Source organism: Camelus dromedarius, chromosome 19, assembly GCF_036321535.1.
Source record: "Camelus dromedarius isolate mCamDro1 chromosome 19, mCamDro1.pat, whole genome shotgun sequence".
Lineage (NCBI taxonomy): Eukaryota > Metazoa > Chordata > Mammalia > Artiodactyla > Camelidae > Camelus > Camelus dromedarius.
This window is the reverse complement of record NC_087454.1, coordinates 24,918,291-24,939,547: the sequence shown is the minus strand read 5'-3', so window position 1 is coordinate 24,939,547 and position 21,257 is coordinate 24,918,291. Positions and strand designations below refer to the sequence as shown.

Sequence of the window (21,257 nt, the reverse complement as noted above, 5' to 3'; positions counted from 1 at the left end):
CAGAGGGACTGCCTCCGCCTTTCCCCTAATTTCTGTGTTTGCTGTTTAGTTGGCCCACCTCTGGCTAATTCTCTCTCACATAAACACAGACACCATTTTAATCCCTTTCTTCTCTTTCTTTTTAATTATTTGAAGAACTGTTTAAAATGTAAAAGAAGAATAAAATATAACATTCACTCACATGCTCATCCCCAGAATTAACTGTAGTTAATATTTTTCACTACACTTTTAAGTCTTTTTTATTTAAATTGAAGAAATAGAACATTCTGGTTGGCGTTGAAGTATTAGCAAACCCCGACACTTCTCCCTCTCCTCAGAAACAGCCAACTTCATGAGTTCAGCGTATCTCCTTCCAGGATATTTAATAAGTATTTCACAAGCATGCATGTATGTGTTCATGAGTAACGTGTGCACAGGGGTGTGTGTGTACGTGTCTTAGGCCTCTCTGTACTGATCTGTGTGGACAGAGGAAGCACCTGCCGGGCCTCTTCTCTTCCCCCGTTTTCCACGTGTGTGAATGTAAAGATATAAGTAGCCAACACTTCTGTGCTGTTACCACGTGCTAAGCCCTTTCTGTTTTCTCATTGCATCCTCACAGCCCCAAACGTAAATGCTGGACTATGACCATCCCCTTTCACATGGGAACCTGAGACTTCAGGGGACTATCATTTTCCTGAGATCAGCTTGTGATCCACTCCCGGGTGTGCTCTCCGGCCCATGACACCAGCTCATAAGTGAGGTGTGAGGTGTTGGAGTGCTAGGGGCCCAGATGACAGTGAAAGGTGTGCTCTAGCCTCTCAGCTGTTGGAAAGTTTCTTGTGCCCTTTGGAGGAAGGAGCACAGACTAACACTAAGTACATCTGGCTTCTGTTGTCAACTCTACACCTGGAGGCTTGGATGTTGTTAGATTACTTGTCTTTCTGCCTCAACGTCCTCGCCTCTGAAATAGGATTCCAGTTGGCTACCTACCTCACAAATTGTGTTGGGAACTGAATGAGCTGGACCGTGAGTGATTGTGGAGCAGTTTGTAAAGCACACAGTGGCCTGCAGGTGGAAGAGACTCTTAGGAGGACGGTTCTTGGCCCCTTTGTTCACTCTCCTTATTAACACACCACCGACCATATTCCAGCTATAGCCCCGGGATTTTACATGTATTAACGGTACTTAATCCTCATTCCTCAAGCAGCAGCTTTTAGAGAGATTGTTTTAAATCACTTGTTTTTTCTGGCTTGTTTAATTACTGCTATGGCAACAACATCATTTTTCCCTTCCTTTTTAAAATTTCATATACATGATATTTCAGCCTCATTATGGGTTAAATTGGGTTTTATGGATGGGCCTGGGAACCCAATCAAAATTTATGGCTTTATTTCTCTGGAAAAATTGCTTCCAGGTTTCAAACAGCCAATTACCAGGGAAGTTTTGGAACACCACCAGTTTGTGAGTTAGGACCACAGTGCTGTTTGCATTGTCTCTGATTAGTTCCCGGAACGATAGCTGATCTCCCCAGAGAGATCATCAACTTCTTAAGGGCAAGCACTTCCCCATACAGGGATCCCCTGTAATGCCCAGCAGGTGCCAAGCTCAAGAGTCTATTCAACAAATACTTAGTTAATTCCTTCAAAACCCCAGCTACCTTGTCTGCCTCCAGGAAATGGTGCTGTTGGGAGTGTGGTGGGTCTCCCTGGGAACCTCTGCAGAAGTCACCGAATCATATACCATCAAACTCAGTGACTCGCAGGTGGGGTCTGGGGAAGCAGTGTGTTTCATGCAGGGTCATGTGGCTGACTGGTAATTACAGTAGTAGTAACGGTAGCAGCTGTCTTTCTTAGAAGCTAGTATGTGCCAGCACTGTTCAGGTGTTTTACGTTTGTTAATGTACTTAATCTTCACACACACAAATTTTAGATAGTTATATTTATTATCCTCTGTTTATAGAGAAGAGACTGAAGCCTAGAAAGGTTAAGCAGCTTGCCTAAGGTCACGGAGCTGGTAAAAATCCAAACCCAGGCGCCTGGTTCTAGAGCCGTGCTGTCGACCACTGTGCCGCCCTCTCTCTGGTTCACGAAAGGCCACGGTTAACACCTGCTGTCTGAAATGGACTTATTTACAAAACAGAAACAGACTCACAGACAGAAAACAAAATTGTGGTTGTGGAGGGATAAATTGGGAGTTTGGGATTTGCAGATACTAACTACTACATAAAGAATAGATAAACATAAAGTTCCTACTGTATAGCACAGGGAACTCTATTCAATACCTAGTAATAGCCTATAATGAAAAAGAATATGAAAAGAATATATTCATATGTATAACTGAATCACTGTGCTGTACACCAGAAATTAACACATTGTAAACTGACTATACTTTAATAAAAAAATTGTTTAAATCCCCCTAAAATTAAAAAACAAAAAACAACCAAAACCCTGCGATCCGACTGTCACCCAGTAAGCCTCTCAACTGGGAATGTTTTACATGATAATACACCGCTGGCATTTTCACTTGCCTCATGTCATGTGATCTGTATTAAAGCCTTGGGCAGTAGGCAAGATATAGGTACTTTTTTCTAATGTTTACAGCTATATTCTACGAAATTCAAACAATACAGAAAAGTGCAAAAATACAGTTAACGTCTCTTGAAATCCCTCCATCCAAAGCTAAACTCATGATCAGCATGTCGGCAAATGTTCTTATAGACATCTCTCTGAATACACACGTGTACAGATACAATCTGACATAATCGGGACCGCATTCTAGATGCATTTCTGTAACCAGGGAAGTCCAATGCATTTCTTTCAGCACTGGACAAACGAGGAAACTACAGCTCAGGGGAGGGGTGTGATTTGTCCACAGGAGAGCCGGCCAGTAGTGCCAGGGTTGGGACTTCAGTCCCATGTGGGTTTTTCTGTGTTTGGGGCAAGTGCTCAGAGCAAAGGCCACACATATTTTTTGACACCCCTCGTTGTTCTTGCTCAGACACGTCCTCTTAGCAGTCCTGGCTCTGAACCGTGTGCGCCATGCCCCTGTTGCTCTGTTGTCTTCCGGGGGGTGTCGCTTGCTAAAGAAGAGATTCAGAGCCCTTGGCGAGTAGGAATGTTGAGACAGCTGTCAGTAAGCTCAATCAAAGTGGCAGTTGAGCTTTTGTGTAGAGGAAGTGATGGTGCCGCTTTCCTGGCCTTGTGGAGTGTCGGCTGGGGCAGCCTCCTCGGGTTGCCCCATGATTACGTGACATGTGGCTCCAACGTGACAGTGACTATCCTGATGCCACCTTATCATTTTCCCACTGGGCAGCGTTGAAAGTTGTTTTGCAGAAGTTCAGGGGGAATGGAGCCTGGTACTTGGTGGAGAGAGATGCTCATTACCTCATCCTAACCAGGTTCCCTTCCTACTCATACTCTGGTCTTAGGGTTGATACCCAGTTTGCTGAAAATGAAATCATCTATTCAACTCTCAGGCTGTGTTAGGGAAAATGAACTCTAATGTGACTATATATTAATGCGATGTAATAGAGGATTGGTATTAAATTGAGGCCTTCTGATCTTATTACTCCACAGATGCTCCCTCCTGCTTCGGCTGCTGCCCTGGCAGCCCTGCTTCCTCAAGCACAAGCAGGGGCGCTGGTGCCACAGCCTGAGCCCACCGCCGGAGGAGGCCAGGGTGGGGAGATGGGCTGAAGGGGAGGTGGTGAGAAAAGGGAGACCCAGGTTCCAGGTCCAAGCTCTGCCTGGTGAGCCCTCATCTCTTCTGGCCCCAGTGTCCACTCCACACTGCAGAGGGAGGAGGGTTGTCCACACAAGGCATGGTTCCAGGCCTGTCTGCAACCTCCGAGCCCTGAGCTTGCTGTCAAGGACCACGAGCACTCGTCGATGTTTTTTGATAAGCATAGGACTAGAGAGCTAAGAAGAAAAAATCTTTACTCTGCCTCCTCCACTCCCACCCCCCACCCCCCCGGATCCTTTTTGTGAAACTGGCTTGAACCTAATTGTTGTCACCGGCTGTGGTCACTTGCCCTCGTTCTGTTCTCCTTTCCTGGAGGAGTGGTCTGAGAAGCAGGGTGGACAGCTTGGGTGTGTGCTGTTGCTTCCAGTAGGAGCAGGAATGGGACTCTGATCCCCGTGTAGTGTGGACCCCTAGCTTCCTCTGACCTCCTGCGGAAAGGATGCGAGTCTGCGGACAGTCACACTGTTTAGCTCAGCAGTGACTCTGAGGTCTGTGGGAGCTCAGGCCCAGAGTTGAGGCCTCACAGGGCCATCCTCATAGCCTCATCCTGGCCCACAGGCTGCATCCCACCCAGCAGATTTTCCAAGAGAGCTGCCTGGACCTGGAGATGGTCAGAGCAAAACAGTCCCCCACTAAGAAAATGAGCCAGGAGTGCAGGCCCTGGAGATGCTCAGATGGCATCAACTTCATGTGTGAATAATAGCCTTTTAACAAAGAGAGTGATTTTCCTTACACTGTTTCCAGAAAACTGCATCCAGAGGCACAGACTTTGCACACAGGATGGTAACCACTTTTTAATGACCTGAAGGGGCCTGGTGTCCAGGCAGCAGTCAGTCAGACAGTCTCAGTGGGAGTCTGGGAGTGAGAGAGAAGATGGAACACCTGAAAGCAAAGAGGGACAAACAAAGCACAAATATGTGTATTTTCTTTGCAGCATTGCTGGGTAATTAGACAATTACAGGAAACAGCTTCCCAGCAGCTGGCATTTCCACTGTGCGAGCAGAGGAGGGTGGAAACAACTGTGAGGTCCTCAGTGTGTCATGAAAGTAGGACGTTCACTGTCGTGGGTGCCGCGCTTCCCGAGCCTCTGAGGAGCCGGGAGCAGGCCTCCTCTCAGGGCGCTGTGAGGCCCGAGCTGGCCCAGCCCCTGCTGATCCATGAGGAATGGCTTTTTTTTTTTTTTTTTACATTTTTTATTGATTTATAATCATTTTACAATGTTGTGTCAAATTCCAGTGTTCAGCACAATTTTTCAGTTATTCATGGACATATACACACTCATTGTCACATTTGTTTCTCTGTGAGTTATCATAACATTTTGTGTATATTTCCCTGTGCTATACAGTGTAGTCTATTCTACAATTTTGAAATCCGAGTCTGGCTTTTAAAATATTGCAGCTGCTTTTGAACCCACCCACAGACTGGCCGGTCCGGAGAACAAACCGTTTGGGGTGCATTTGGGAACGGGAAAGAGGGGTGGCGGGGAGCCCGTGGAGAAACCGCCTCTTCTTCCCCAGACCGGGGAGCCTGGCGCTCACATGCGGCGAGGGGCCCCGCCCCCGCTTCCGCCCAGAAGCTTCCAGGGGAGTCGCGGAGCCCGCCTCGCCGGCCTTGCCCGCCGTCTGCCTTTCCTGCTTGTTCACCGCCAGCTTTATAAAAGTCCCAGGTGGCCCTCACAGAGGGCAGGGCACCTTGTGTGGTGCGACTGCGGGGTCCGGGCGGGCGCTGCTGGCTCCCCTCCTCGTGGGAGGCGGCCCCGCCCCGGAACCCGGCTCCGCGCCCCGCTGTCCGCAGGCTTCACTGGACGGTCTCAACGGGCAATGCTCTGCTTCTCTTCACAGGTCCTGGCAGTCAGTAACTTTTGAAAGACAGCCGGCCTCCTTCATCCGGATCGTTGGGACACACAACACGGCAAATGAGGTAAGGGCCCTGTTCTGGAAGGGCGTGTGATACCTGCTGATGTGCAGGTGAACGCCGCCCCCAGGTAAGGGGACTGCTTGTTCTCCCGCGAACGGCCTGCAGCCCTCACAGCTACAGAAGGAAGTCCTGCGCCTGCAGGGTGGGGACGTCGGTATCATTTCTGGATGTCTCTTAGGGGAGAGTGGAAGCCAGCTCCTGTGGGTTTGCTTCCTTCTAGCAGCCTCTCTGTGAAGGTGGCGGCTGCAGAGACCTTGAGAGGTCAGGCGCCCTGTCCTCCGTCCTCAGCCCTCCTGGACGCCAGCCGTGTCAGTGGTCCCTGGGCCCTCTGAGCGTGGTGTGCAAGGAACCCAGCCCCACAGGGTGGCCCAGGTGCACGGTTGCGTTTTCTCTGTCCGTCTACCCAGTCCTGTGCCAGCCTGCACATGGCTGTTGATGAGCAAGCCTCTTTCTTCCAGGCCTGTTCTTCTCTCTGGGGCCTGGCCTGGATTCCCGGCAGGCAGCCTTTCCAGTGGACCATGCTATTGGTAGACGTTCCTTCACCTTTGAGTTTCACAGGGAAAGAATGGGTGGGTGGTTCTCCCCCACCCACCCATTTTGGGCGCCCACGGTCAGGGCACCAGGCAGGTGAGGTTCCTGGCCTCAAACGTGCTGTTTTCTCCAGAGAAATGTTCCTCAGGCATCGTTGAGCAAGCCCTGGTGGGGAGGAGTTGGTGTCTGCTGCTGGCCCCCCGTCTGCTCATCACTCTCTTGCTTTTGCACCATCACACATGCTTGGCTTGCACCTCTGAAGGACTGACCACTGGTTAAAGACAGCAGTTGTAGAAACAGTAAGGTTGAAGCTCAAGAGGTGAATGAAAGGCATAAAAATAGTAGCTGTCTTGGAATTTCACCTTCACGTGAACTTTCTCAGATCTGTATAGGATCAGTGTCCTGGGCATGTCATGGGGCCACTGTGTTAGGTTCTGCACCCAGAAGGGGGCTCTCTGCTTGGGATTTAATGCTACCCAGCATCCTCTTGAAATTCTCAGTCATTTTACCTTTGAATCTTCTTTTGTAAAGGGAGCCCCAAGGAACAGGGAAGCACCCACTAGGGGCTTCCCACCAGGGGCTAGGAACCTCGGTTCTCCTGCCGGCCAGCGTCTGCTCCTTCTCTCCTTCCCAGGATGGGTTCTTAACCACCTCCCCCCTGAGCCCTGGTTCCTGGACCTGCCTGGCCTCCTGCTGCTCAGCTGCCCCGTGACCTCTGCCACCCTCCACTCCCATCTGGGGTCTGGCACATTCGCAGGAGGGTCAGGGTCTGGTGTGAGTCCCACGTGGAATCACAGGACAGGGCCCTGAGTGCCCGAGGGGTTCTGCCCTGATCTAAGGAGCTTCCGGAGGGAGTGTGGCATCAAAGAGCAAATGCAAACCCTGTGACAAGTCAGGAGAGAAAAGGGAAAGCTTTTTTTCTTGCTTTTTAAACAAGAAACATCCCAAATCATAATATAAGTAATGACCAGGATCATAATGCAAGCTCCATAAACTGAGTCATTCTCAGAGCAAACAGGGCTCACAGGAGTCGAATTTCTGGGCATCAGGAATGTAGCAAACCCTCAAAGAGAACATTCTTTATTCAGAATACTGGGCTCTGGGCGCCACACCCCCAGCTGAGAGAGCAGCAGGAATGTGTCTGAGGTGGTGTGAAGTCAGAGGTGGAGGGAAGGAGGGTGACAGAGGTTGGTCGGGCAGGACTCCTGGGGGAGGCAGCCCCGGAGGAGACCCACGATGGCACAGACAGCCAGAGAGAGCACCCCTGGGTCCGAGTCCCCTAGGAGCCAGAACTGCACAGTAAGAAAATAGGGGTCAGGGCATCTCTTCCTCACCGTGGAGGGGAGGCAGGATTTCTTCAGTCTGTGTCTGCTTGTTTGCCAGGTGACATCAGTGTCCTGCATTTAGTCAGAGCCAGGACCTGTTTACTGTTAGATACCCACCCAAAGACTGCAGATTTCAAGAAGCATAGATGGAATTGGTTTTCAGCATGAAAAGGTAGGATGGCCTGTGCGGGTAGCAGCAAGAGAAGTGTGGGTGAATGAACTCTGGCCACATCTCCCAGGTGAGACTGTTTCCTGCAAGTGCGGCCCCATCCAGAGCACGGGGGTGAGAGCAGGGTGTAGTGGACAAAGTGCAGCACCTGTGAGGCGGGGAGCTGAGCATTCAGAAGAGATGGGTGTGTCTGTTTGGGTGGAAAGTGTCTTGCTTCTTGTGTACATGGCCAGAGCTGCTGGCAGCTCTGTGACTGTGGCAGCGGGAGCTGCCCCCACCTGCAGAGGTCCCAGCTGCTGGTGAAGATCAGCAGGCAGAGCTGAAACCAGTTGGGGTTTCTTGCCCGAGGTAGGCATGCGTCTGTCTTGCTCTGGTCGGCCAAGCCTGCCTGCACGCAGGCTGAGCGTCTGTGCTGCGGCTGATTCCCCCATTTCCCTCCGTCAGGGTCAGGGCCAGCTCTCAGGTGAGCAGCCGCGGGGTCTGTGGAGGTTCCAGTTCCTTGGCTCCTACTTTCCCACAGCGTTTCTTCCCTCTCCTCCGGGCAGTGCATGCCTGCTCCTGGCATCTGTCTCTCATCTTCCTTTGTGAGCACCAGGGTGATGAATTCATTTAATTTCCTAGCTATGTTTACAATTTCTGTCAGTAAATTCCCCCAGTGTTTACCTTTTAAAGGCTCCACCACTTGCCCCAGTGACCTCTTGCTCCTTGTGTGCTCAGCATTGTCCAGGTCATTTTTCTCACTTAGAACATTTTCTTTTCGTTTCCCACCAGGGTGTTTGTCACCCTGCTCCTCCTCTCTGCTCTGAGCCCCCGTGTAGGCGTGGTTCTCACACGTCTCCTGCTTCTCTACTCTGCCCTTTGATGCGCATCTCCCCACCTCCAGCCCACTCACAGGGTCTTGTCTCCATCCTCCTCTCCCACTTCATGCTCGACCGCAACCACTTGTAAGTCTGTCCTGCAGCTCATCCACCTCCAACCTCTCTCCTTCAGTTGTTTTCATTCATCTGATTCTCCCAGTACCTGGAGCCAAAAAGGTCTTTTTTTGACTGTTTGCTCCATCACTTGATGGTCTCAGTCGTCACCGTAGTGATCGTGTGGTTCCGGCCCACCTGCCCCAACTGCTAATGGACTCTGAGCTACTCAGGAGGCAGACGTTGTTCCCCTCCTAAGCTCTCCTGTCTGAAAGAGGTTAGAAACAAGGTCTTGTCGACAAGACCACAGATGCCCTGTCGGATCTGAAGTTTCTACTCATGACTGTGCCGCGCTGGTTCCGAAGTAGCACGTCTCGCAGACCCTTCATTTTCATTTCACTAATTGTCATAGCAGAGCAGCAAAGGCACACTGCTCCGTCCTTAAAGCAGTCAGGCTGGGTCCAAAGGAGATCTGTCTGTGGACCTATGACAATCCATCAGTTATTAAAAAAAATAGAAGTTACGCCTATTTCTTTTTATGGCTTTTATAAAAACCTGGGTTGGAGAACAGGTTCTGGAGTGACTTTTTAGGAGGCAGAGATCTCAGGAGCACAGGCAGCCCCAGACGTTAAGAAGACCGTAGAAAGGTCAACTTTCTGCAACCTATAAAGATGGGGTCCGCTCACGAGGACCCACATGACAGCTGTGCTGCGTCAATAACAGACACTGAGGACAGTATTAACAGTCTGTAGGCAGCTCTCCGGGCTCCATTTATGTATTGAATTGATGTAGCTGAGGAGAGAGGCCATGTCGTATTTGTCTTTGTCTCCCTGGCCCTGCCTCAGGCCGGAGCTGTGAGCACAGAGCACCTGTTGGCTGAATGAGTGAATGAATCATTTGGTTCATCCTCTCCATCGCTTCCTCTCCCCATCAGGCAGCCAAAAAAGGAAAAGATTTAGTGAAAATTACTCATCATCGAGAGACCATGGTATCCCAAGATGACTTTCTGTAGTCACACTGAGGAGTTTTCTAAACCAGAAGCTTTTGTAAATGGGAAAATATGTGTGCCAGATACTTAAGCATCTCCTAGTTTAGGACCCTTATAATAATAATTTTTATTACCATTATAACAGATCTGGAAGGGACCAGAGGGTGCCAGTGGTGTTTCTGGTTCTTGACTGGAGTGCAGTGTATGTGGCATTCACTATATAGTTATTCAGCAAACTGTACGTTTGTATTTCATGCACCTTTTACTGTATGGTTTTCACGGTAGAAAGTTCTGTTTTAAGAGAAAGGGATAAGTTGATGAGGAAACCAAAGCTGAATGATGTTAAGTGATTTGCATTCCATTTGCGAATGGCAGAGCCAAGACTTGAATGCAGGCAGCTTGGCTCTTAACATCCAGACTACTCTGTCTCCCAGAATGGACAGTAAAGCCACAAAGATGAGCCCAGCTCTGCCCTGGCCCAGTCACCAAGTCAGATGGTGATGGGCAGATGTTTCCTGTGGGCAGCCTTTGCTCAACCATCCTGGGCTGGATCCAGGAGAGAAGTTGAGGCAGGGTCCTTCCTCAGGAGGGTTGCAGCTTCACTGCCTGGTAGAAATCATCCAAGTGAAGGGTACCTTAACTTTGGGGACGTTGGGGAGGGCATTCGCTGGTGAGGACCACGTGTGGTGGAGTGAGCAGAGGCAGTGACGGCTAATGTGGATGGTCCCAAGGAGGGGTTTTCTCATCCATGAAGTGGATCAAGTGATCTCGGCCCTTTGGGACGGGCAGACAGGACTGAGGCTGAGCTGTGTGGCATTCGAGAGGGTGGGGGTTGCCGATCCTCCCAAATGCTCTGGGCTCGTAGTGTGGGCAGTGGGAGTCAGCCGTGAACTGCCACAGGAGGGTCTGCACAGCCAGCACCAGCAGGACAGAAGGTCTGTAAGTGGCTGCTTGAGCTGCCCTCTAGGACCACTCAGCACGGAGCCTGGAGTGAGGCAGAATTTATTTACAGGTTCCGACAGTCCGGTGAGTGGCTGTGGGCTCCCAGTGCTATCCTCGTTCCCATAGCAACACGTGTCTCTAGTGAAGGAAAAAAAAACAAAGAGAAACAGACTTTAAAAAAAAAAAAGAAGCTCCTCCTGGCCTGGTGATAATTGTTTCCCACCACCCTAAGTTTGGTCACTCGCTCTCAGACTCCCCGAGGATTCCCCGACAACATCCTCCAGAGAACGTCCTCTGACCCCAGAGGTGCTCAGAGCAGACGTACACTGACTCCCAAGACCAGATTTCCCAGTCAGTTGGCACCAGAACTGAAGCAAACATCCCGGTGGCAGAGACTTAGAAAGATACGGAGCAAAATGGACAGGCCCTCGGAGAGAGACCCACTTCCAGCCCTCAGACTCCCACCTCTGCCAGGGAGCGAGAACTTGTCCTTGCACCGGTCGTAGTGGAGCAGCAGTAATTCTGCACCAGACAACGGGCCTGGGAGAAGGTGCCCAAAGCACCTGAGCAGGTGAGGCCTGGGAGCCAAGGGGCAGCGAGATGGGTGGAGATGTGATCTCCAGTGGTGTCCCACTGCTGAACTAGAGCTGGGAGTTAGGTGTGAAACCTCCATGCAGCTGGAGTTCTTCGAGAAAAGGCAGGCATGTCTCCTGGATGAAGTGAAGAGCTACCTGGGCAGTGGGGCCACTCGTGTGACCTTGCAGGGAGAGCAGGGGCCCTGGTGAGGCCACTTCTGCCACGTTCTACCTGGAGCCAGGACATCTCTCCTTTTCTTGTTTCTTGGTTTTTCAAAAATAAAAAGATACTTCTAACACCTTAGGGCCAAATTAATTAAGACAAGAGAATGAATCCCTGTCCCCGGAACTCTGGAGTGTGTATGTATAAAAAATGGCAGTCAGGAATTCCAGGGCTCCCAGGGGTGATATGTTTTGGAAAGGGTTTTTTCCTAGAACCTTCCAAGAATTGGAGTTCCAGTTATTTGTGGGTGTCCTGGCCTACATAAAGATGGGAAAGTGACATTGGAAAGTTAAAAAAAACTGTTGCTCTATATAAGCAGTGTCATCAAGAAGCTTACTCCCAGCTACTCAGAGTAAATACTTGTACAAGACTCTTGGGGTATCCTGTCACCCCTGAGCAGTGCTGAAAAGTTGCTCACAAAGTGGAAATGTCTCCCTGTGAAACGAGTTCCCTAATGAAAACTGTGTTTTGGGCTCTTCAGATGTACTTATGTGAAATTTTGGTTTTAAAGAGATGTTTTGTTGGAAATGCTTGGTCTTCACTTTTAAAAGAACAAAAGTAAAACATCTCTACAGTCTGTAGATGGACTCATAACGTCTGCTCCTGAGACGAGTGTAAGAAAAATGTTAACTGTCACCATCATCGGGCTCACTGTTTGCCGAGCGATGAGTGTGTGATGGGGCCGCACCAGTCACTGTGAGAGAGAAGAGGAAGTCTTCGGGGTGGCATAATTCAGAAGCCGTGTCTTTGTGTCTGACTTACGGGCAGATATCACTGAGAGGTAGGTATCTATTTTATAAAGATACATCACCTCGTAAATGTAAGTTGAAAGCTGAGCTCAGAAATCCTATTTGTATTGGTTGGCATGAAAGCAGTCTGAAAATTACTCAGGAGAAACCAGAAAAGCAAGGTAGAGTCATTGATCAACATTTATTAAATTTTTCTGATGTCTGCTACAGTTCACAGTGGACTCTTAGGCCAACTTGGGAAAATTAGCAGAGGCGTCTCTGCTTTTCAAAACCGTGAAGAGAACGTTGAGCCAACAGTGCTCGGGGAATCCCTCCGGTGAGAGGCGCAGACGGCAGCCAGCCATGCCATCAGCCCGCTCGCCGAGGAGGGGCTGCGCACTTGTGTACATCTTTCCCGGCTTCACGGAGGAGAGAGCACCCCAGGCTGTCTCAAACATGTCGCGAATCAGGGCTCCCAGAGAGGAAAGGCAAAGCGATGATAAACAGCCGCTACACAAGGACCCGTGGACGATGACTCTGGCTGTGTTGGTGCCGCGTGCACGACTACATTCCAAATTAGCCGGCTCCTCTCGGGGGACAGATCCAGAGGCCACTGAAGCTGGTTCAGCGAAGGTGCCCCTTTGTGAGCAGCGGCAATCAAACAGGCTAATGGGATACATGATTGCTGAAAAGGGGAAGGAAAAATGATGCGGCGGCTGGGGTAATGGTTTTGCATAAATCAGTAGTGTGACTCTGCCCTGTATGCCTCATTCACTTTTGGTCACATCCTTTCCGAGGGGTATTGCAATCTAGGGGACGGTTCAGAGGAAAGAAATTGAATCACACAAGCTTCTGCACGAAGAGAAACTCAGGGCCTGGCTGTTCTACCCAGTGGAGGCCTGGAGGCATGGGGTGGGGAGAGGAGCTTGGGGGTGCGGTGGGATAGGTGGCACATCCCCAGGACCTGCCCCGCATGGCAGAGACTCCTCTCAGTGTCTGTGTGAAAAGAGCAGAGGCGTCCCAACCTCTGTTCCTGTGTACCTCTGCAGGTCAGCCGGACACTTGGCCCCAGTGAAGGAGCCAGTTTCCCCAGGACAGGCCCCTCTCTGGATACCCAGTGGTGGTGGGTGCACAGCCCAGGGGCTGAGGGAGGGAGCCCCAGCCTGCACAGGATGCTGTTGGTGAGGTGCAGGCACCACGACATGTCTCCGCGTCTGCAGTGGCCCAGGGCCTGGCTGGGTTTTAGTTTTGCACCGCTGCCACATTAGGTTGGAGGCTGGTGGGTTGGATTATTGGCAACAGCTAAACTGGCCCCCTGTTCTACAGAAGGGAGAGTGAGGCCCCAGGCCTTTATCTGGGAGTCCTCCCTTGTCCCTTCTGCCTGGAAGGCCACTCCCGCCCTGTCTTCAAGGCCTAGTTTATGTATACCTTATACTCTAACCTTCCCTACCCTCTCCCTTCCAGGGAAAATTAATTTTCACACACTGTCGTGTTCCTGATCACTTCCTATGATGTCGTCTGTGTGAGAAGGTGTCCCGATACCGAGAGGGCACAGGCCCTGGAGCTGCCCCGCCCTCCACAGAATGAGGTTGAATCCCACTCCCAACTCTGTGACCTTGGGCTGTGTCCCTCTAGTCGCAGAAAAGTCAGCACCCTCTCTCCTGCTTGACTGGGAGGTCCAGACGGCAGGCACTGCATGGTCCAGCGCACGGCCAGTGTGTGTGCTCAGTGAGGTCGTTGAGGTTTAAGTAAAAGCAGTGAAAGGAGCTGAAGATGAGTCCCGGTGCTTGGCTGAGCCTGGGGCCCGCGGGGAGCCCACTGCCACCACCGCTGTTGCGCTGCAGTCCGCCAGCCGCCGTCCTCCTATAGTACCCTTAGAGGCACTGAGACTCTTTCCTCTCCTGTGTCCTCCCGAGACTGTTACTAGGATTTGTTGGCTTTCCTTTAAAAATGATTCTTTCCTGTTTGTCCCAAATTGCTATGTTCTGTCTCAGGGGATTTCAAGTTTAAGAGTTTGTTACTATCTACTTTCTTTCTCGTGACACTTGTATTATTTGTCACTACAAATGCACTCCTTTTGTAAAGTTTTTAATTCAAGAAATATTTATTTTTTAAGTGTCTCCTCTGTCTAGAGACCCTGGCTTTCTGCCCAGGTCCTGGCCAGGCCCTCGCTGAGTCCTCTGGGCTGAGGCCTCTTGCCTCTGCTGTCCCCATTCCCCACTGGAGAGCCCACAGTGGTCCCCTTCCTTCTGCACCAAGGTTCCCTCTGACCAGTCCTGCTTGGCTGCCTCATCCTTCCTGACTCAGCTCAGGAAACATCCCCTACTCTGCTGGCTGACCAGGGACCCCTCCTCTGCACCCTGCCTGGCCATTCCTGTGTCTGTCCCCACGGGGTAGGGTGCCCTTCTGAGGGGCCAGGACTCACCGGAGGGGGTGCAGGAGGTGCCTTTTGTCTATGGAATGACTGAATGCATATGCTGAGACCGCCTGATCCCTGAACCGTACTCACACCTTTGGCTCCTCTGGCCGCGCCTGTTGTGTATGTTACCTCCTCTTGTCCTCTGTGCCAGCACGTGGAGGCGCCGATCCTTTCCCAACTTGCAGGCCTTAGCCTGCTCACTCTGCCCCACTGCACACACTACCTCCTCATTGACTCCAGGCCTCACCCCTTTCCATTTGTAAAAGTAAAAAGATTTCACTTGGAATCTTTACCACACCGTCTGTCGCTTATAAAGCTTTCTCCTGTGCGTTGCCTTTGAGTTGGCAGAGCCTGCCTGGCTCTGGAGATGCTCACAGAACCCACATCAAGGTTAATTGGTCCCTTAGTGACACCCTTGGGACGCTGGGGTCCCAGCCTGAAGCACAGCCCTGGTTTCTTGGGTCTGGCCGTGGGGGGCTCAGCCAGGCAGCCGGCAGCTGGGACTTCTGGGGGCTCCCCATTTCCCCCCAGCTTAGAGGGCAGAGCCTGCATTGAGCTGTGTGGTGCTGGGGAGAAACATGGTTATGATTTCTGCAGGACGCTGAAACAGTATTGTCAGGTGTGTTGGGAACAACGACCGTTTGCATTACTGTTCTAAAGCAGGTTGGTTAGATGGGCTGGAGACAGTCATGCAGGCAAGTCAGCCAGGTTAGGGAGAGACATTCAGGCTGGGATGGGAGTAACAGTGGGACTGGAGGCAACAGCAGTCTGGTGCTGCACTACTGAGTGCTCCCTGCAGGGGGTGCCCTCCCAAGCTTTTTACAGGCACAGCGCGGAGCAGAAACCCACCCTGCCCCTCAGGACAGCATGGCCTACGGTGCCCTTCCTTAGGTGAGAGTCAGTGCCCAGCTGCACTGAGATCTTTTTTAACTTTATTTTTCAATCCAGTGTTTTTATTGATTTGTTTATTCTTGTGTGAGGCCCTGAGCGGGAGAACAGATGGCCACACCTTGGTCCTTGAGTTAGATGGGAACTGACAGCTCAGGACAGAAGCAGGAGAAGGTGCTGGGCTGTGGGGCAGGAAGTGCCCTGAAGCCTCACAGGCTGGCCTAGAAATTGAGAGAAGCGGAGAGAGGCTGGTGAGAGCAGAAGGCGAGGTGAGGTGGTGATAGGGAGCAGGGCCGTGTAGTCGGTTCAGTGATTAGCATCAGTTGGGCTCTGAGGCATGGCCTTGGAGATACTGACCACCCGGAGCAGGGGAGGGGATTACACAAGTGACCGATTATGACCGATTACGGGGCAGGAGAGCGAGCCTGGGTCAGAGGGGAGGTGCAGTTAAAGGCAGCATGTTCAGAACAGTCGTTGCTCAGAACAGATGGAGGCGGGCGCTCGGGACGAAGGATGGCTCTGGGTCGTACTGAGAAAGGGGAGGTGTTTGTTCTCTCATGAGCAGCTCTTGGGAGAGGGTCCACTGAGAGCACAGTGGGGTGTGTTCTGGGGAGATCGGCCCAGCCATCCCCCTGCAGCCTCCATGGCCCTGTCCAGTGCCTGGAAAAAGGGGTGTTCATAAGGCAAAAGTAACTGTCGATAACCCAGAGAAGATGGTCTGTCACTTCAGAAGCTTAAAGAATGTGGACTGATGAAGAGTAGATTAATGGTGGCCACTTAGGAGAGAATTTTCAAGTTTACTCCACGAAGCTGGGGTCGGAGCTGTTGGCTCAAGCAGTTTTAAATCCCCGTAAAAGGCCTTCCCACCTTGGCTGTTGGCGAGTAAGCACCTGCAGATGGGCCCGAAGAGGGAGACTTGATAGAAAAGGAAAGGAGAAGGGGAAGACAAGAAAAGGAAGGAGAGGCTGGGGGCTGACTCGGGGCAGCTGCAGCCGGGAGGGCCCACAGGCAGCTCGCGGCCGGCCCGAGCTTTAAGGAGGGAAGCGGCTCACCTGAGAGAAACAGACTCTGCCAATACGAAGGGGAGCCCAGAAAACGCATGGTCTCAGTTAGTCTTCGTATTAGAGTTTGGAATGTGAAGTTTGAAACAGTGGTAGGTAAATGAAGTGGGAATATGGAAAAATTAGTGCTTCTGGAAAGTAAGCCCGCAATTTATATTCTAGGTATAGTTTCACAGTTGGTACGACATTTGCCTTCTCCTCGATGAACTTGATTCTGCAGTACAGGGGTGCACAGTGTGTGTGCGGTGTGTGCGCATGCCTGTGCCCGATTTGTGGAGGACGAGGAGCTCCCAGCAGGAAGCATGAGCAGCCCGTCCTGCTGGCTCTGCACACCCTGAGCCCCTGCCGTCTCCTCTGTCTAGTCCTTCCTCAGGAATAGAGGCATGTGTGCAGCCCTGCCCACTCTCAGGGTACCAGTGCCTTATCCTGTGCAGACGGGCCCCTATCCAGGACTCACAAAACATGGGCAGATCTGAAGTTCAGTGGCTCCTCTCCAGCCAGCAGGCACCTTGGAAGGAAAGGGTGGCCTGACCCAAGAGAGCATGAGGGTTGAGTTCTCCTGGGAGCACTGGGTGGCCAGGGCCATGTGGCCTGCCTTTCACACCTGTACACACAGGCCCCAGGCACCCGCCAGTCCTTCCAAGCACATCATTACACACATGCTTATAACTTACCCTGAGCATTTGCACCTAAGTTCAATGACAGCTTTATAACAACTTGCATCATCTTACTTATCTAGGGCCTTGGGCTAGTTTAAAGTCTGGAGACCAAAGGAGAACACCTGGGAGAGGTAGCCTGGACCCTAACAGGTGTTGTCCAGGATGCTCTGGTTCTAGAATCTGGTCTTCTGCCTCCTGGCCCCCCGGCCTCAGTCACTGGTGGCCCTCTGGTTCCCTCAGTCTCAGTTCCTGTGCCTGCGTCAGGCTCACACCCTCCACCCCATGCTGTCTGTTCTCAAGGTCAGGGCTCACCCTTGTTTGCTGAGCTCTGTGTGGCGCCTGTCTGCTCAGTGATACTTCCTGAGTGACTCACTGTGGGAGGCAAACTTTTCCTGGCTCCTCAGGGAGGCCCTGTTCCTCCCTGTGAGGGTGTGTGTTCCCATTTGACTCAAGCGGCCCCAGGTTGAAGTCCCCTTCCCAGCACTGCTGCCCTGAGGATAATTACACACCAAGGACTTGTTCCCTTCCCAAGGGCAGAGGACTAGGTGGACCAGCTCTTTGGACCCTTGGAGATAAGCCTGGGTCCTCCCTTGGGGTAATGCCCTGCTGGCTTTGTAAAATAACTTTATTGTGATATAATTCACATGCCATAAAACTCACTCATTTAAAGTATACAACTCAGTGCTTGCTTTGTAGTACGTTCACAGAATCATGGAGCCGTCACCACCACCACCACCGATTGACTTTGAACCCAATGACCAAATGTAAGAATCAGTTAATTTAAAAAAAAAAGAAAGAAAAGCTCATGAGACAAAAGTAACCCAGAACGGAGAAATCCATTGAGGACATTTTATAGGCACTCACATCGTGCTGTCATCCGTCCACTTACTTGTATTCTAACTGATTGAAACACGTGTACCACCTTCTCATGCTGCCTGTCTGTGCTGGGCCGGGGAGCAGCGGGACCTCTCATGGCAGCTCTAGGGCCAGATGCTGACCTGTCACTCACCGGGTCTTTGCTTTCTCTCACCAGGTGTTCCACTGTGTCCACTTTGAGTGTCCTGAGCAGCAGAGCGGCCAGAAGGAGGAAAACAGCGACGAACCGGGGACAGGGGACAGCAGCTCGGCTAGTCAGCATCTCGACCCCCATGCCCTGCAGGCTGCCAGTGGCAACCCACTGCCCCCCAGCCCAGGTTCCAACTCGCGCTCATCCAACCAGCAGCACCAATAAAGGAGTCGCACATGTGGAGTGACTCGGGTGGGTCCAGGTGGCGGCAGGAATGGCGTTAGCCCCAGCAGGGATTTTTTTGGACTGCCCCTCCCCCCACTCCCTGGAGGAGCAGACCTGGCTGCAGAAATGACACAGAACAGGTTTTCTCCCAAGGACACAAAGGGGCTGCTTTGTTCCCCTCAATTTGTTCAAATCAGGCTGGTCTCCATGGGGAGAAAGTGGGTCTTCAATCTTCATCAAGTCCACCATTAACACCCTACCTCTCTAATCTAACCCCGCAGAGGGCACAGAAGGAAGTAACAGACAGGCCCGAGTCGGAATACAGAAACAGCACATGAACACACGGGGCTGGAAGAGAATGTATGAGGCCTTCGTGACCCGGAGGCACCCTTTAGGAAATGGGTTTCCGCAGTGTTTACTTTTATGGAACACACTGCCCTGGCAACTAAATGATCTTTTATTTCTTTTAGTTACTTCTCTGTTTGCTGAATCATAGGAGTTGCAGATCTTTCTGAAAGACTCAAACAGCAAATCGCTTGTTTTAATCCCTCTTGACGCTGTAATTTTCCTTCCTTAGCTTTGAATGGTTGAGCGTGGGGAAGGAGCTCCTCGACAAGGCGCCGATGCAGCTCATCAGGGCACCTGGTCTGACAAGGAAAATCCTTTGAGGAAGTTCAACCAAATACACAGTGAGCAAATCAGTCCGTGGACACTGGAGTTAATAATCACTCGAATTGCTGAGTTATTAACCTGTCATCCTGAAGCGTATCCAGCCTTAGGAGGCTGACAAGGAAATAGTGATTATGCCACCTGCCAATTTAATGTTCAGAAGTACATGTAGATAAATGTGTACCAACATCAGGTTGGCCTGAACTTGTCCTCGAATTGGCATAGGCGACTGGGGCTGGGTGCCAGGGCCGTCCTGCCGGTCAGTGGCAGGAATGATGCAAAACTGGGTCTTTTCAGCACGGTGGTGCCTGGTCGGTGGTTGCTGTGTTTTTCCCCCAGACCATAATACTCAACTGGAGATTGAAAAAAAAAATCTAAGTTCTAAGAAGCTTTCCTCTTAATCCTCATTGAAGCGATCTTATCTGACAGTTGTCGCCTGATCTGGTTCTGTGTGTCTTAGTAATTCCGTTCCAGTGCTCGCCTCCCTGTGTGACTCCAGCAGATTGTGTATGGTTTTTGCTCCTCTCCAGAGTTCTCCCAGGGGCTGGCTGTTGCAGCCAGGTCTTCTGCACACCCTGCATGGGGGAGAGGTGGGGCCCAGGGGGCTCCTTTCTATTTTAGGACACATGGGTTGTGTTTGTACAGAGAGCCAATGGGCCAGCTGTTTCCTCCTAGTGTGACTCAGTTGTGAGTGACTTAACAGTATGGGAATGGTAGGGTAACATCAAACTGCATGACGAAACGGGAAGGTTGTCTTTCTGCTGATCTCCCTTGGTGCCCTTAGCTCTCTGATCTCTGTCCGTGTCCCTGTAGGGGTGAGCTCCCGTTCACAGTGGGTGGGTGGCCGCTGGCTGTGGCTGTCCCTGCCTCCGTCAGCATCCAGTCCCCGGTCGCCAATTAGAGCCAAGAATTCCTATCCACTCAGCACCTCCTTCAGTGGTGTCTTCACTACTGATGAGGGGACAGGAGGAGCCGGGTAAGTCAGAGCAAGGACAGGGCTCAAGTGTTTCGCACGTATCTCCTATTCAAGGGCTTCTTTTCAGACTCTGAAGTCACCTGTCCAGGGAGGAGTCCTGGCTTGGAGGCTGGCACTGCTGACCTGGGGAAGCTGGGGGTGGGCTGGTGGAGGGTCTGAAGAGTGGACCCAACCCTCGATCTTCAGTCCCTTCATTCGGCCGCCCAGGCAGCACCTGTCTCCGCCCAGGCTCAGGTAGCTAAATGCTGTCTGGCGGCTCAGCTCCACACCTGTGCCCTTCCTAGCCAGTGGCTCTACTCCTCCTTCCTGTCCCCTGGGAACACCCTTTAGCGTTTGCTCCTTCCAGACCTCTTCCCTGAGGTCTCCCTCCCCACCCCTCCAGCACTTCAGGTAAAGGGAAGGAGGGGGAAGACGAGGTAGTGGGGACAACTCGAGGCAGCAGGGAGGACTGAAGCAGGCTTCATGCAGCAGAATTGCCCCATCCCTCCCCCGGCAGCCCGCCTCCCCAGGTGGCCGTCTGGAGGCCTTGCTTGGGTGGAAGCCTGCTCTGGGCCTGCTCTGGGCCCCTGCAGACGCTGACGAAGCTCAGCAAAACCTGCTTCGGTCCGCCTCCTGTTAGCAGGCAGGGGCTCTGCCTGCCTTGATGAGTCTTCTGGTTTGGGGAGTGGGGGGGGGCGCTCTTTCTGTGGGCCTGGCTGGGCCAGGGCCTTCTGGAGGGGTCTGGAGACTCCAGTCGAGGTGCAGCACACCAGACACGCCCAGGACGAGGTATGGATCTCCAGGGAATGAGGGATGAGTGGGCAGCCAGGTAAGTGGCATTCTCCGGAGCCCTGGTTGGTCCTGCAGAGGACTTCTCCCCTAGAGCCAGCTGGACCAATGTGGTCCCCACACTTGGAGGGCTTAGGGGAGCTAAATGGGAGTGCAGGTGAGGAGACCAGCTCACACAGCTCCGGGGAGCCACACGTGCCCTTGGTGTCCTCAGCCCAGCAAGGGTGGAGGCTGCTTGCTTCCACGGGAGCTGCAGGGTGCCAGGAAGGAGATTCTGCCAAGCTATGAGGCAGGCAGGGCAGACGAGGGCCTGTGGCTCCCCACACTTGGAGGACGCAGCCCATGGCATCTGGTTTAAGAAAGTCACACGAGATGGACAGAGGTGCACTTGTGACCTCCTGCCCTATGTTGTGATGCTTCTCGATTACAAACAGTGAAATGACACCTTTATAACCACCACCCAGGTCAAGAAGCAACACTGCAGAACTCCTGCCCTTCATTTTTAGGTGTTTTATGGGAGAGTAAAAAGCAAACTGTGTTGGGGCTTTTGGAGGAAA

General features: G+C 51.9%; 1 protein-coding gene across 2 annotated transcripts in view; it reads left to right on the top strand.

Moving 5' to 3' along the window:
* Positions 1 to 19,148, top strand: part of BTBD9 (BTB domain containing 9) — a 342,598-nt gene extending 323,450 nt beyond the window's left edge. For both annotated transcript variants that reach the window (XM_064476456.1, XM_064476455.1), the window contains 3 exons: positions 5,562 to 5,640; positions 18,090 to 18,314; positions 18,865 to 19,148. In XM_064476456.1, the coding sequence (XP_064332526.1) occupies positions 5,562 to 5,640; positions 18,090 to 18,287 (277 nt within the window). In that variant the 3' untranslated portion in view covers positions 18,288 to 18,314; positions 18,865 to 19,148. The remainder of the gene's footprint in view (positions 1 to 5,561; positions 5,641 to 18,089; positions 18,315 to 18,864) is intronic.
* The last annotated feature ends 2,109 nt before the right edge of the window (positions 19,149 to 21,257 follow it).